The sequence below is a fragment of the Cynocephalus volans genome, chromosome 16 (genome assembly GCF_027409185.1).
Source record: "Cynocephalus volans isolate mCynVol1 chromosome 16, mCynVol1.pri, whole genome shotgun sequence".
Lineage (NCBI taxonomy): Eukaryota > Metazoa > Chordata > Mammalia > Dermoptera > Cynocephalidae > Cynocephalus > Cynocephalus volans.
This window is the reverse complement of record NC_084475.1, coordinates 34,427,762-34,444,991: the sequence shown is the minus strand read 5'-3', so window position 1 is coordinate 34,444,991 and position 17,230 is coordinate 34,427,762. Positions and strand designations below refer to the sequence as shown.

At 34.6% G+C, this 17,230-nt stretch overlaps 1 protein-coding gene across 5 annotated transcripts in view; it reads left to right on the top strand.

The window, feature by feature from the left end:
* Positions 1 to 17,230, top strand: part of VPS13A (vacuolar protein sorting 13 homolog A) — a 270,889-nt gene that overhangs the window by 87,803 nt on the left and 165,856 nt on the right. For all 5 annotated transcript variants that reach the window (XM_063081395.1, XM_063081392.1, XM_063081391.1 and 2 more), the window contains exon 24: positions 16,061 to 16,145. In XM_063081395.1, the coding sequence (XP_062937465.1) occupies positions 16,061 to 16,145 (85 nt within the window). The remainder of the gene's footprint in view (positions 1 to 16,060; positions 16,146 to 17,230) is intronic.

Here is a 17,230-nt window from a genome sequence, read left to right as displayed (position 1 = left end):
CATAACCCTCTTCTCCCCTGCCGCCTATAAGCAATTCCATCCAAAGGGCACAACTGCAGCTTTTGCTGGCTCCTGCTTTGTGTGCTCAGCAGTTTCAGCCTTAAAGTGGCTGTGGCATGAATTGGTCAGAGCAGTTTTTTTTCCTCTCATCATGGTTTCTCCCACCTTCATGCACTCTGTAGGTCTCTCCTCCTCTTCCCCTAAGCTCTAGCGGCCCCAGCGTGGCTATTGTTGCTTTTTTATATAGTTGTAAATTGGTGGATTTGTGGGAAAGAGTGACGCTGGGCCATCATGGCTGGAAGCCCAGTATAATCATGAATTTTAAATGTCCACAAATAGTATTCGAAAAAAATTACAGGAATTTCAGATAAAACAGTTTGCAATACAGTTTGAATAGACCTTTGAAAAATTACATTTTAGAAGAGAAATTGGTGAAATGGTAAAAAGTACAAGTAGTTAAGAAAGGTATAAAATGATATGTCGGGCCTTAAAAACTAATGCCACCTTAAGTGACATTACAAGCAGCACCATTATGGGCCCACAAGGGCATATTAACGTTGCAGCCTAAGACGGCACCAGGAGGAAGTAGGGTGGGAGTGTCTGCGGGAACCTTGCCTTAGCCCTTATTGGCCAAATATGCACTTCCGTGCTCGTGAACACTGCGTGATTGCAGTAGCTAGGCATTGAGACAGGATGCATATGCATGCTCTCGTAATCTTTAAGCTGATTGGAGGATGTAAAAACCTCCCTTCCCCATTTGCCTTTAAAAGCAAGTGCTTGTGTGATAATAAACGGAACTGCTTGACAGAACCCCCACCGCGTCTGAGTGTCCTTTAATGGGCTGGTTGGGGCCGGTGGCTGTGCTCACCTCTCTTCACAGCTCTCTTCCCCCGTCTCATTCCAAGGGGACTGGAGGGAAAGAGGAATCCGGGCAATTCACTCGCCCACCAAAAGGGACACCGAGGGAAAGACTGATAACGAGGCGTTTTTTTCTAGGGCTGTTTGGGTAGGCCGGCGGCTCACCTGACAATAATAAATATACCTTTTCTTACTTCTTCAGCCTGCAGTCCCTCTCCCCAGTGGTAACACTGTTAACTACTGCTTCGATGGTTATTCAGAAAATGTTTATGGCATATACTATTGCATGCACACACATGTGTGTTTATGTATGTGTATGAACATTTCTATGTTTTTAAAATTTAGATAAATGGAACCCTATACTTACTGTTCTGAATCTGTATTCTTTTCACTGTTATTAACATATATGTTATGTACTTTAGAGATATTTTCATGTTAGCACATACAGATCTGCCTCACCATTTTTCATTGTGATATAGTATTGAACTGTATAGATATGCCGTCTTTTGTCTAATATTATCCCGCTTTGATAAGCATTCTTATCGTTACGAGTGTTTACAGTTATGAAAAATACTGAATTCCTTGTACATATATTTGGTTGTACTTTTATCAGTAGGATAAATTTATAGAAGTGGAATTGTTTGTTAAAAGAGTATGTGAATTTTAAATTTTGATGAGTTTTGCCAAATTTCTAAGTTGAGTATTCATCAAGAGTGAGTATCTTTCTCTGTTCTCATTAATGTTGAGTATTAGCAAATGTTAAATATCATTTTAAGTGGAAAAGTGTTATATTCTGGTTTTGATTTGCATTTCTTTCTGAGTAAGAACATGTTTTACTAAGTTTATTGGCAATTCAAATTTCTGTTTTTGGAAAGTGCTATTTATGTCTTCTGTACTTTTTCTATTGGATTATGGTTTTTCAATTAAGGAAATTATCTCTGTCAATTATCTCTGTTTATTTTCATTTTGCCATTTGTTTTTATCTCATATTCACATTTATTTTTGCCATGCAAAAAGTTTTAATGTTTTCATAGTCAAAGTTATTTATTTTTTCCTTCATGATTTCTGGGTTTTGTGTTATGTCACTTTTCTTTTTCTAAGAAAATGGTAAAAAGAAAATGTCCATACACAGTATTTTCTGGGCTCTTTATTCATGCTTAATTGTTTTTCATTTGAAGTAATTTCAAACTTGAAACATTGCAAAAATAGTGTAAAGAACTTTTTCTTAATCCACTTGAGCATTACTTGATGACATAATGTCCCTTTACTCCTGAATACTTTAGTGTTCGTATTGAGTATTGTTGAGCTTTTGGTATTCTTAACTGTCTTTTGAAGAACATAAGTTTTAAATTTTGATGAAATTGAATTTATCAATTTTTTTTATGGATTATGTCTCTGAGATCTTTGCCTAATATACTGTCAAAAATTTTTCTCTGTTGGTTTTATTCTAGAAATTTAATAGTCTTCCTTTTTCTACTTAGATCTATAATCCATTTTGTTTTAATTTTTGTTTATTGAGCATGTGATGGGTCCCCATTCTATTTTTACATTTACATTTCTAGCTATTTCAGTTTCATTTGTTAAAAAAGGCTATTCGTTTACGGTTGAGTTGACTACATATGCAGAGGTCTATTTCTGACTCTTTTTTCCCCGTGGTTTTTGTGTCTGTCCTTTCCATCTATGTCTGTCCTTACCATACTGTCTTGATTGAGCTATAGCTTCATGGTAAGTGTTGAAAGCAAGTAGGGTGAGTCCTGTAACGCTTTTGTTTTCCCAACATGTTTTTGACTAGTTTCTTTGCCTTTACGCAAACTTTTAGAATCACTTGTCAATTTCTATAAAAATTCCTTTTGGGATTTGATAGGGATTTTGTTGTAGTATCATTTGGGGAGAATTGACATTTTAACGATATTGAATTTTCAATTCACTAACATGCTATATTTCTCCATTTATTTAGGTCTTTTGAAGCTTATTTTTGTTTATGGGTGGTTTGCAATTTAAGCATGCATTTTTATTAGATTTGTATGTACGAGTATTATATGGGCTAAATTGTGTGGTCCTAAAATTTATATATTGAACCCTAATCCCAGTACTTCATATTGTTATTATATTTGGAGATAAGGCCTTTAAAACTGTGATCAAGTTAAATCAAAGCCATTAGTTTGGGCCCTAATGTCACCTTTCCCGGGGTGATGGAGACACAAAGGATTACTCAAAGCCCATTTCTTCTGAACAGTGAGAAGCCCCGAAGGGGTTAATTTCCAGGAACCCTGAAGAGAGAGGCATTCCTCCTCAGAAAATAACCCTAACTAGGGTCTTTTCTCAGTATTTATTCTCCAGGCCAGAAAGTTACAGAAAAGGAACATATATGGTTACAAAAAGAACAGTAAGATAATTGTCATGGCAACAATCATTAGGTTTAGCTGCACCAAGGACATCTGCCCTTAGAGCCAGCAATTTTGCTGTGTTACAATTCTTTATCTACAACAGAGACTTTAGCTTTGGAAGGTTTTCTGTCTTTCAGAAGCTTAACATTTCTATGTGTAATTCTAAAAAGTTAGGCCCTGTAAAATACAATTCTTTTATAAATGTTAGTATACTGCACTCCCTAATCCAGTCAGACTGGTGCCATAAGAAAAGGAAAATTGAACACACAAAGAGACACAAGGGATGTGTTCACACAGAGGAAAGACCATGTGAGGACACAGTAAGAAGGAGGCCATCTGCAAGCCAAGGATAGAGGCCTCAGGCAACACCAGTTTTGCTGACACGTTGATCTTGGACTTCTAGCCTCCGTAACTATGGGAAAAAAAATTTCTGTTGTCTAACATGGTCTGTGGTATTTTGTTATGTCAGTCCTAGCAATCTCTCATACAGCTTTTGGCACCAGGAAGTGGGTTGTTGCTTTAATAAACATCTAAAAATGTGGGAGTGTCTTTAGAACTGGATAATGGTTAGAGACTGGGAGAGTTTTGAGGCACATGTTAAAAAAAGCCATGATTCTAGTCTTGACTAAATTGTTGGTAGAAATATGGGTGTTAAAGCTACTTCTTTTTTTTTTTTTTTTTTTTTTTTGACCGGTAAGGGGATTGCAACCCTCAGCACGGTGTGGTCCGCTACCATGCTCAGCCAGTGAGCGCACTGGCCATCCTTATATAGGATCTGAACCCGCGGCCTCGGCGCTCCCAGCGCCACGCTCTCCCAAGTGAGCCACGGGGCCAGCCCAAAGCTCCTTCTGATGAGTCCTCAGATGGAAGTGAGGAATATGTTATTTGACACTGGAAGAAAGGTGGTTCTTGTTAATAAAGTTACAAAGAATTTGGATGAATTGGGTTCTAGTGTTTTATGGAATATAGGACTTATACGTGATGAACTTGGATATTTAGCTGAGGAGATTTCTAAGGAAAGCGTTGAAGGTGTTGTCTAGTTTCTCCTTGCTGCTTATAATAAAATTTAAAAGGAGAGGGATACATCGAAGAAGAAACTGTGAAGCAAAAAGGAACCAGAACTTGAAGATTTGGAAAATGCTCAGCCTATCCATAATGCTAAAAATGAGAAAGCATGTTCTGTAGAGAACACCAAGGTGTTCCTGGACAATCATTTGAGTAAAAAAATTATGAGTGTGACTCATGGATCCAATTAGCTATCTAAGCAGAAGCCAGGAATAGAGATGGTGGTCATACCAGCTGAAACACTTCTAGCTTGGACTAGAAGGGACAGAGATGGGACTAAATGAAGGGAGACTGTTGGACTTCTGTGATTCTGCAGGATGGGACAGTAGTTATTCAGCTGTAAACATGAGCTATCCTCAAGAAAAGAGAAGAATGACTCTGAAGGTGGTTCTGAGATCTACAGGACTGCCACTGCCAAGAGGGCACAGGTTTGGAGGGGTTAGGTTATCTCCTTTTCAGTATCTGTGGGCTAGGCTGCTGTTGCCCAGGGCCTATGGCACATAATAATGTAGGTTTTCCTTACATGTTCTTTACCAGATTGAAAAATTGTCCTTCTATTTCTAGTTGGCTGATAGTTTATTTGTTTCATGAACAGAGGATGAATTTTGCACATTGCTTTATCTCCATGTATTGAGATGATCATATAGTTTGCTTCTTTAGTTTGTTAATATAATGAATTACATGGATTAATTTTTAAATGATAAACTAGCCTTGCATCTTCAATTTAAACCTCATTTTTTTCATGATATAGTATCCTTTTTATGTACTGTGGAATTTATTTGCTAATATTTTATTGAAGATTTTTTGCATTCATGTTTATGGGGGATATTGGTTCATACTTTTTATTTGTAGTGTTTTTGTCTGCTTATATATCAACATAATGCTGGCTCATAAAGTGAGTTGGGAAATGTTTCCTCTTTCTCTCTTTTCTGGAATAATTTGTATAGAGCTGGTATTATTTCTACTGTCACTGTTCATAGAATTTGCTAGTGAAGCCATTTGTGCCAGGAATTTTTTTCCCCGCAAGATTTTTAAACTGTGAATCTAATTTATATATGACTTTTTCTGGTATCAGTTTTCTTCTTGTATGAGTTTTAGAAGATTTTGTTCTTCAAGATATTTGTTACCCAAATTGTTGGGAATAGTATGGTTTCTGATATTTCCTTATTATCCTTTCAGTGACTTTAGCATCTGTAGTGATGTCTCATTTTTCATTCCTTATCTTGGTAATTTGTGATTTTTCTCTCTCTCTCTTTTTTTTTTTTTCCTGTCAGTTCGATTGTAAGTTTGTGAATTTTAGTAATCTTTCCAAAGATCCAGTTTTGGTTCCTTTGATTTTTTTGTTTTGTTGCTTTCAATTTCATTGATTCTAATCTTTTGTGTTAAAAAAATGTAAAAATTGTTCTTAGGTTGTGGGCCCCCAAAGACAGGTGACTGCCCAGATTTGGTCTTTGGCTGTAGGTTCCTGACCTCTGGACCATAATGTGGTGTATATCTTTGTGAATCTTCCATGTGCACTTGAAAAAAATGTATAGTCTGCTGCTGTTGTTGGTTGAAGAATTTGTAAATGTCAATTAGTACATTAGGTTGATAATCATGTTTAGTTAGGTCTTCTGTATCTTTGTTGATTTACTGTTCATGAATTTGTCATTTACTGAGAGGACTCTTGAAGTTTCCAGGTATAATTATGGATTTGTCTATTTTCCATTTATTTCTGCCAGTTTTTACTTAGTGTATTTTGAAGGATTTTTGTTCGGGTCATACACATTTAGCATTGTTATGGTGCCTTGCTATACTGCTTTATCAGTATGCAATGTTCTTCATTTTCCCTAGTGATGTTTCTTGTTTTGAAGTCTATTTTGTCTGATGTTAATATAGTCACTCTGTCTTTCTTTCCTTTTCTAGAATTCTGTTTTCTTTTTATTGTTCAATTTTTTTCCCAATGGGAGTGAGTTAACATGACATGAAATTGACCCTTTTAAAGTATACAATTCAGTGGCATTTAGTATATTCATATATTATGTAACCTGTTTCCAAAGTATTTTTATTATTCCCAAATAAAATCCTCTATCCAGTAAGCAGTCATTATGCTCTACCTCACAAGCCCCTGGTATCTACCAGTCTGCATTCTATTTCTCTGGATTTACATATTCTGGATATTTCATAGTAGTGGAATCATACAATATGTGAACTTTTTGTCTGACCGCTTTCACTTACACTAATCTTTTTGAGGTTCATTTATCTTGTAGTACATTCCGTTGTATAGCTGAATAATGTTCCATTTTATTTATATACCACATTTTGTTTATCTGTTCATCCATTGATGGACATTTGAGTTCTTTATACCTTTTGGTTATCATGAATAATGCTGCTATGAACATTTGTTTACAAGTATTTGTTTGAGTCCTTTTTTTGAGTTCTTTTGGGTGTATACCTTGGATTGACATTGCTGGAGCATATGATAATTCTATTTAATTTTTAGATGGAACATTAAACTTTTCCTACAGCAGTTGTACAATTTTTTCTTTTGTTGTTTGTACAGTTGGTGTCAGATATAAGAATCCACTGCCAAATCCAAGATATGAGGGTTTGTTCCTCTTCTAAGAATTTTGTTTTCAGCTCTTATATTGAGGTTGTTGATCCATTTTTGAGTTAATATTTGTATATGGTTTAAGTAGGGTTCCAACATTATTCTTTTCATGTTGAAATCCAATTAGCCCAGCAACACTTGTTGAAGAAACTATTCTATCCCCATTCACTTGGCACCATTGTGAAAAATCAATTGGCCATAGTTCTATAGACTTATGTCTGGATTATTAGTTCTATTCCATTTGTCATTATGTCTGTCCTGATGCCAGTACCTCACTGTTCTGATTACTGTAGCTTTGCTGAAAGTTTTGATATTGGTAATTGCGAGTCCTTCAATTTTATTCTTCTTTATCAAAATTGTTTTAATTGTTTGGTTCCCTTGCAAATTAATATGAATTTGAGGATTGACTTTTCATTTCTGTGAAAAATGCCATTGGAGTTTTGATAGAGATTGCATTGATTCTGAAGATGACTTTGAGAAATGTTGCCATGTTACAAATATTAAGACTTTCAATCCATGAATACAGGGTATTTTACTTAGGCCATCTTACTCAGATCTTTGATTTTTTTTCAGCAATACGTTGTAGTTTTCGATGTACAAGTTTTTCACTTCCTTGCTTAATGTTTTTTCTAGGTATTCTATTCTTTTGCTATTGTAAATGGAGTTATTTTCTTAATTTCCGTTTTGGATTGTTCATTGCTGATGCATCAAAATACAATTGATTTTGTGTGTTTATCTTGTACCCTGCAACTTTACTGAATTGTTTATTCTTTAGCTCTAATTGTGTGTGTGTGTGTGTGTGTGTGTGTGTGTGTGTGTTCCTATGGGATTTTCTCTATGTAGAATCATGTCATCTGCAAATAGAGATAGTTTTCCTTCTACCTTTCCAATTTGGATGCCTTTATTTCTTTCTTTACTAATCACTCTGCCTAGAACTTCAGTACAATATTGAATAGCAGTAGTGAAAGGGGGAGCATCCTTGACTTTTTTCTGATCTCAGGGGGAAAGCATTCAGTCTTTTATCATTGAGTAATATGTTGTCTGTGAGGTTCTCACAAATGCCTTTTATCATGTTGAGGAAGTTCCCCTCTACTCCTACATTTCTGTATTTTGATTGGGGGTGTGGGGGTGCAGCTGGGCCTGTATGAGGATTGAAACCCATGACCTTGGTATCATGAGGCTGCACTCTAACCCACTGAGCTAACTGGCCATTTCTGTGTGTTTTTATCATGAATGTGTGGTGAATTTTTGTCAAATGCTAATTCTGCCTCAATTGAGATGATCATGATCATGTTGTTTTTTCCTATCATTCTAATAATGTGTTGTTTTACAGTAATTCCTTTTTTTTTTTTTTTTCCAAATGTTGAATCATCCCTGTTTTTCTAGGGCAAATTCCTCTTGGTAAGAGTAAATAATCCTTTTAATAGGCAGTTGCTAATATTTTGTTGAGGATTTTTACATCTGTATTCATAAGGTGTATTGGTATAGGTATATTTTTTTCTTGTGGTGTATTCGTCTGGCTTTGTTGTCAGGCCTTCTAGAATGAGTTAGGAGTGTTCTCTCCTCTTCTACTTTTGGGAAAAGTTTGAGGAGGAAGATCTTAATTTTTCATTAAATTTTTGGTAAAATTTGCCACTGAGACCTGACCTTTCTTGGCAGGATTTAGAATACTGATTCAATTTCTTTACTTATTCTAGGTCTTTTCCGATTTTCCATTTTTTCTTGAGTATGTTTACATAATATGTGTCTTTCTGGGAATTTATATGTTTCATCTAGGTTATCCAATTTGTTGGCCTGCAGCTGTTCATAGTACTCTTTTTAATCCTTTTCATTTCTGTTATGTTTGGTAGTATAGATGTCAATTTTATTTCTATTTTATATATTTACATCTTTTCTTGTTTTTTAATATAGCTGAAGATTTGTCAGTTTTGTTGATTTCTTAAAAAAACAAAACTTCTGATTTTGTTTGCTCTGTTTTACTGTTCAGTGTTTCCTTTATCTCTGCTCTAACATTTATTATTTCCTTCCTCTTGCTAGCTTAAGGCACTAAAAGCTAGTTCCTTGGAGTATTAAATAGAGGTATTGATTTGAGACCTTTCTTGTGTCTTTTCTTTTTGGCAGCTGGCTGGTACAGGGATCGAATCCTGGATCTTGGTGTTATTGGCACCACACTCTGACCAACTATATTAGTCTACTTCTGTTGCTTATAACAGAATACTTGAAACTGGGTGATTTATAAAGAAATAAAATTTATTTCTTACAGTGTTTGGAGGCCAAGGAGTCCAAAGTTCAGAGAACAAATCTGACGAGGGTCTTGTTCTCTGGACTGTACAGAGATGCAGTGTGTCACAGGATGAGAATGGGCTGAGTAAGAGAACTAAATTCCTCACTTGCTCTCCTTTTAAAGCCATCAGAACCAAGCCGATGACCACACATTAAACCTTTCACAAGGGTACAATCCTCACAATCTAATTATCTCGCAGAGGCCCCCTACCTTTTAGTTACTGTAATAAGATTTCGCACCCTCTTAACACTGTTAAAATGGAAATCAAGTCTCTAACACATGAACTTTGGGGGACACATTCAACCCACAGCACCAACCGAGCTAAACGGCCAGCTTTTCATCTCTTTAATGTATACGTTTATAGCAGTCAATTTCCCTCTGAGTGCTGCTTTCATTACATTCCATAAGTTTTGGTATGTTGTGTTTTTGTTTTTGTTTTTGTTTTTCTTCATTTCAAAATACTTGTAATTTCTTTACGCATTTCTTCTTTGACCCATTGTTTAAGAATATTTTAACTTCTACATATTTGTGAATTTTCCATTCTTCCTTCTGTTATTGACTTCTAGCTTGATTCCATTGTTGTCAGAGAAGATACTTTGTATTTCAGTCAGTCTTTTTTAAAATTTCTGACACTTTTTTTTGTGGACTGATATATGGTCTATTCTGGAGAATGTTCTTTGTGCACTTGAAAAGAATGTATATTCTCCTATTGGATGGTGTGTGTTATGTCTGTAATATCTCTATATGGTTTAAAATATTGTCTGTATGGTTTAAAATGTTGTTCAAGTCCTTTATTTCCTTATTGATCTTCTGTCTAGATATTCTGTCCTTTATGGAAAGTGGGATATTTAAGTCTCCAACTATTATTGTATAATTGTCTATTATTTTCTTTTTTCTGCCAGTGTTTTATTCAGTGTTTTGGGACTCTTATGGTGGTTATGTTTATAATAGTTATATCCTTCTAATGAACTGTCCCTTTTACTAATATAGATGACTTTTTCTTTTGCTACAAATTGTCATTTAAAAATTTTGTCTGATAGTAGTATAACCAACCCAGCTCTTTTGTAGTTATTGTTTGCATAGAATATCTTTTTCCATTTTTCACTTTCAGTCTATTTGTGTCCTTGGTTCTAAAGTGAGTCTCTAGTAGACAACATGTAGTTGGATTATATTTTTTAATCATTGTGACAATCTCTGCCTTTCGATTGAATAGTTCAGTCCATTGACATTTAAAGTAATTACTGATAAGGAAGAATTTACTTCTGTTATTTTTCTATTTGTTTTCTTTACATCTTATATTTTTTGTCTCATTTTTTCTGTTACTACGTGTTTAGTTGGTTTTTTTGTAGTAAACTGTTTTGACTTCTTTCTAATTTCCTGTGTGTGTACTTGTAGATATTTTCTTCTTGGTTACTATGCGAGTTACATTTAATATCCTAAATTTATAATATTCTGTTTTAAATTGATATCAGCTTAACCTCAGTATCATACAAGAACTCTTCTCCAGTACAGCTCTATCCACTGCCCACCCATTATCACAAATTGCATCTTTATATATTGGGTGCCCAATAACATAGTTATAATTTTTTAAATACATTTTTCTTATTAAATGTGTAGGAAATAAAGAATGTAGTTACTAACTGAAAATATAATACTTTCTCATATTTTTGCTCATACATTTGCCTTTATGAGAAATCTTAATATCTTTATATGGCTTTGAGTTACTATGTAGTGTTTTTTCCCCCCCTTCAACCCGAAGGACTCTCCTTAGTCTTTCTTGTTGGGCAGGTGTAGTGGCAACAAATTCCCTCAGCTTTTATTTATCTGGCAGAATCTTAATTTTTCCCTAGTTTTTGCAGGGGAGTTTCACCAGACATAGAATTCTTGGTTGACAGTTTTTTTCCTCTCAGTACTTTAAATATGTCATGTTATTGCCTTCTCTGTTCCATGGTTTGTAAAAAGAAATTGGCTGTTAATGTTATTGATGACCCTTTTTGTATTTGGTGAGTTGCTTCTGTATTGCTGCTTTCAAGTTTTTCTCTTTCAACAGTTTGATTATAACATGTTTCAGTGTAGATCTCTTTGAGTGTATCCTGCTTTGAGTTTATTGAACTTCTTGGATTTGTAGTTTCATGTTTTTCATCAAATTTCAGGCCTTTTCAGGCCTAGAACTTTTGTTTGGTTCCCATTTATAATTTCTGTCTTTTTATTGATATTTTCTGTTCGTTGTGACATTATTCTCCTCGTTTTTGAGCTTTATGTTTGTGGTTCCTTTTCGCTCTCTGTGTGTATTTAAGACAGTTTATTTAAAGTTTTGCTTATTTGTTTTTTGCAGTAAGTACAATGCTTGTGCTTCTTCATGAGCTGTTGCTGCTAATTTCTTGTGTGAATGGGCCATGATATTCTGGGGGGTTTTTTTGCATGCATTATATCCTAATACTGTAACTAGACAAAGGAAATACAAGAAAACTACAGATGAATATGTTGGTTAACATAGATGCAAAAATTCTTAACAAATTTTATAACCAAATACTATGATATTTAAAAAGTATGTGCACAATGACAAATGGTTTTACCCTAGGAATGCAAGGATGATTTATCAGTCAGTGTCATCTCAATAGAGTTGGAAAAAACATTGACAGAATTCAAAACCATTCATGATAAAATCTGTTAACAAACTGGAAATAGAAGGAAACTTTCTCAGCCTGCTAAAGGACATCTAGGAAAAATGTGCAGCTAACATCGTACTTATTTGGGAAAAGACTGAATGCTGTCTTTGTAAGATCAAGAATAGTCCAAGAATGCCTTTTTCTCACCATTTATTTCTATTCAAATTCATATGAAGGGTCTATCCTCTGCAGTAAGTCAAGGAAAAGAAAGTAAAGTCAGGAAAGTAAAATAAAACTATGTTTATAGATGTTATGATTGTTAATGGAGAAAGTACTAAGGAATGTAGGAAAATACCACTAATAATAGTAAGCGAGTTTAGCAAGGTTGCATCATACAATATCAATGTAAAAAATTATTTGTATCTAAAAATGAAAGTAAGAAAAAAGTTTCATTCACAATAGCATTACAGAAGATTAAATAGTTAGGAAAAATTTAACAGAATTGTAAGACCCAAAACTGCAAAACATTTTTGAAAGATTAAAAAAGACCTTAAAAATGCAATCATATACACACTCAGGGACTGGTGGACTTGATTTATTAAGTAGTAATCTCTCTAAACTCTATAGATTTCTCACAATCCCAGTCAAAATACCAGCACAGTTTTTTGAGGGGGAGGAGAGGGGTGGGAAGCTTATTATAAAATGTATATGGAAATTCAAAGGATATATAATAAATGAAATAATTTTGGATAAGAATAATGTTTGAGGATTTCCAGTGTTGATTTTGTAGGGGAGAAAAGATTTCTCATCCATCTCAAGATTCATGGCCAAGGCCTCTATGCCAAAAGACAAATTAAGAAAAGTCTACAAATTTATTTAATATGTTTTATGTGACACAGAGCCTTGTGAAGACCCAAAGAAATGGGAAACCTGTGTATTTTTATGGACAGTCGTGCAGAAGTATGATTGGAGGCCAAAGGGCATGATAGAGTTTGGATGTGTTGTCCTCCCAGAACTCACATGGAAATCTGATCCCCATTGTGACAGTTTGAGTCATGGGGGCTTATCCCTCATGAATGGATTAGTACTCATACTAGGTGGGGAGTAATGAGTGAGTTCTTGCTCTGTCAGTTCCCGTGAGAGCTGGTTGTTTAAAGGACCCTGGCACCTCCTCCCTCTCTCTTGCTTCCACTTGCCATGTGATCTGCTTGTACCTGCTGGTTGCTGCTTCTTTCCGCCATGAGTAGAAGCAGCATGAGGCCCATGCCAGATGCAGCTGTCCCAGAATCGTAAACTAAATAAACCTCTGTTCTTAATAAATTACCCAGTTTCAGGTGTTCTGTTATAGCAACACAAATGGACTAAAATGGGGCATGACCTAGTGGTAAACTGGAGGGAACTTTAGCAAGCCTTGTTTGTTCAGATTCCTTTTGGCATCTGTGTGTGACATTTTTTTCTGCTCGGTATAGAGAGGTTATCTCTATTTGAAATGAGATAATTCGTAAAAATGAATTCATAAAATCTTATGACTCACTTTGGAGGAAGGTCAGAGAAATCTTTTATGGCCTCTTTCAGAGGAAAAGAGCACGGGGAGGTCATTGAGACCCTCCTGCTTCTGCTGTTTCCTCAAATTCCAAGGTACCGTATTTTAGGGTAGCATTTCCAGAACCTCATCAATATCAAGGCTTACTATAATGCTACTTTATTTAAGAATGTCTGGTATTACAGATTGACATATAGATCAATAAAGCAGAATAGTGTTCAGAAACAAATCCTTAATATATGGTTAATATATATTTGATTTATTACAAAGATGTCAACCTAACTAAGTGGGAGAAAGATAGCCCTTTCAACAAATGGTGCTGGAACAAATACATTTCCATGTGGAAAATAAATTAATTTCAACCCTTACCACATATCATACCTGGAATTTAACTGAAATGGAACATAGGCCTAAATGTAAAGGCCAATGGTGTGCTTTTGTGAAACAAAAAACATAAGAGAAGATCTTTGAATCCTTGCAGTAGGTTAAGGTATATTAGGATAATAAGCACAAATATAAGAATAAAAAATAAAGACAGATTGGATATTATAAAAATTAAAATTTCCAGCTTTTTGGAAGACACTGGCAAGCCATCCACTGATTCACTTGGGACAGATATTTGCAACACATCTTACAAAAGACTCGTATCCAAAATATATAAGGAGACCAACAGCTCGATAATACATGGGAAAACAGACATGAAAAGATGTTTAACTTCATTACTAGTCAGGAAAATGCAAATTACATCCACATTGAAATACTATTACACGATGATTAGAATAGCTAAAACTAAAAAGAATGAAAATTTATTGAACTTAATACTTATGATTTATGTACTCCTGTGTAGTATAGGTTATACTTAACTTCAATAAAAATATTACTTCGTCTCCCCAAGATGAACAGAATTTTAAGGGAAGGGCAAATACGAGTAGCCATGAAACTGTTAACCTAAAAATATACTGAGGTCAAGTACTAATAGCAAGGATTGAGCCAATATGATGATTGCAACTGGGAAACGCATCTGTCAGATCACTGAGAAATGTCCAGTGAAGAGGGCAAGTGGAGCTTAGCATTTATAATCACAAGAAGGGGGAAGGATCAAAGGATAGCCTTGCCTAATTGTTTCATCAGGTTTTCTTTTTTCTTTCTTTCTTTTTTAATTGATACATAATTTATTGTATGTATCTGTGGGATATAGCATTGAATACCTGTGTGCAATATGTGATGCTCAGATCAGGATAATTAGTATTTTCAACATTAAACAATGTAATCATTTTTTGTAGCCCTTTACCAATTTCTCACTAATCCTTCCTACCCCCTTCTCACCCTCTGGTAACTTCACTTCTGTTCTTCATCAGGTTTTCTGTTGGTTGTACATGATGTATAGCTTTGGGATTCATAATAGATTACATCCTACATGCAGGCATCTAGGAAACGGGTCACAAGAAGCAGTCAAGGGTTTTTTTTAATGGCTTTCTGGTGCCACCCTGTCTGCTTCTAAGTAAAAATGGTCTCACAGTAATGTTTTCCAGGATAGATAGACATGACTACTGACTTATCCCAGGTCTCCCAAGGCACTATAATTTAGCTGACCTGGTCAGAGCCAGTTTTTTTTTTGGTTATCAAAACTATAATATGATGTGTAACTATTAATGCATCTGTGAAACTCTAACTAAAACTAGGGTGAAATTGCAGTCAGGTTGGCAAACTTTAAAATCTTTGGAAACCCTAAGCATTTGTGAGGAAATGAAGCCTCTAATAGAGTAACGTGTTGTAACCACTTGTTTGATAGTACTTAATAATGTTAACATACATAATTTCGCTCTTGGGAAGTCTCAAAAATGAGAACTTGGAGGCGTGTTCAAGGATGCTGATAGTGGCTCTGTGATTAAAAGCAAAAATCCATAAGTAATACAGACATTCACCAACAGTGCAGTGGACAGATAAGTAGTGGTTTATTCATTTGTGCGGTATAGTGTAACAATGAAAATCAGTAAACTATCAATATAGTTAAAATTTAAATATAATTATGTAAAAGAAGGAAGTCACAGGAAAATGTACGTGATATTCCCTTTTTCTACAGTTTAGAAAGAGGCAGAGGTAAGCAATGTGTTATTTAGAGAATCATTCATAGGAGTTTAAATATAAACAACTCAATAAAAGCAAGGTTATGATCAGTGGTAGGGAACAGGATCAAGGAGGAACACATAAGATGCTTCTAGGTCAGAGTACGGTAACGTTTTGTTTCCTGGCCTGGGTGGAAGGTTCAGGAGTCTACTTAATTATTACTTTTTTAAACTGTGTTATATGTTTTTATGTTATATTTCCCAAAACAGTAAAAAGTAAATTTATTGTGATATCTTTAAAAAATTAAAAATTAAACTGTAAGCTCCTCACTCTAGAAGCTTTAAATATTGGGACTTGTAGTTGTTTCTCAGGGATGTCCTGGAGGCGATTTCTTTATCTAGTAAAGATGTTGAGTTAAAATATGTCTGACATCTCTTTCTACTCTAAGCCTATCATTGTGGAAATTATTGTTACAGTTCTACAGTTTATAATTTGTCCTTAAAATTGTAAAGCCACCTCTTTAAATCTACGTTTATAATTTACTTTTCTGATTCAGACCTGATATCTTCTCAGTTAGTTCAAAGTGGCTTTTTGTCAAAATTGTCTTAGAATTTTGAATAGAGGTCTTTGTGATAACAGTGAATTATTTTTTTTCAGACTCAAACATCTACTTCTTTGGGACCATCACAGTTTTCACAGAAAGTAATTCCTCTCTTGGAACTTCCGTCTGTTACTGAAGATGGTAAAATAAAACTGTTTAAGGAAATTTTTCTTGTTATACATATGTTGTTAAGATAATTTCCATTTTGAGGCATATTTTCCTCAAGTGACCACATGGGGAGGGCAGGTATCTTTTTCTTTTAACCTCTAGGTTTTTTGCTGGGGCTCTATAAGGAAAGATAGATTAACAAGAGAAAACAAATAGAAATTTATTAACATTTACATCTCACATGTACGTGGGAGAAACTCAGGGATGAGTAACTCAAAGGGGTGATAAAAACTTGGGTTTCTATACCAATTTGGGCTTAAACAAAGGATTTGGGTTTGGGAATTCTAGGATGGGGACAGGAAGGAGGCAAGTTATGGGCATTGGGAACAGTATGGTAAACAAGGGTAAGTAAGGTTTGTTATGCGTATTTAAGTCAGTATCTTCTCCTTTGTTAAGAATGTCTTACGATTTAGAGTCATCCTTCCTGGTATATAGAGAGAGACACCCTTACAAAGGAGACTTCTTTTATGAGTGTTAATTTCCCTCACAAAAAGGAAATTTATGCTCTGTCTTCAGAGCTTTGTAACTGAGTTTTCTCAACGTAATTAACTCAAAATAATCCTTATGCCAAAAAGACACATTTTGGAGTGGCATATTCAGGTCTTTTATATTCATATAAAAATTTTCAGTCATTATCAGGCATTTGTATATTTTCAAGAAATTTTTGCTAAAATTACTTCAAAATAATACAATTTGGACGTACCTTAAAGTTGCTATTGCAGCAGGATTTTATTTGTCTGCAAGCTAAGAAACCTAACAAGACTTTGTAGATGTCTAATTTCTATTGTGTTATTTAGGTGTTTGGAGAATTTTGCGATAATAAATTTAAAAACGTTTTTTTACATAGTCTTTTATTATTAAAGGAAAAAAATCAATTCTTAATACCTATATTTACACATAAAAACTTATTCATATTCTGATATCAAATATCTGCTTTTTTACGGCCACATTGGAAAGAAAAAATAAATGTATTTCTGTATTTTAAGACTTTTAAAATTGCTAAATATTTAATAACAGAAACTGCCATGCTGATTCTTGGTTTTCCAGAAAATGTTTTC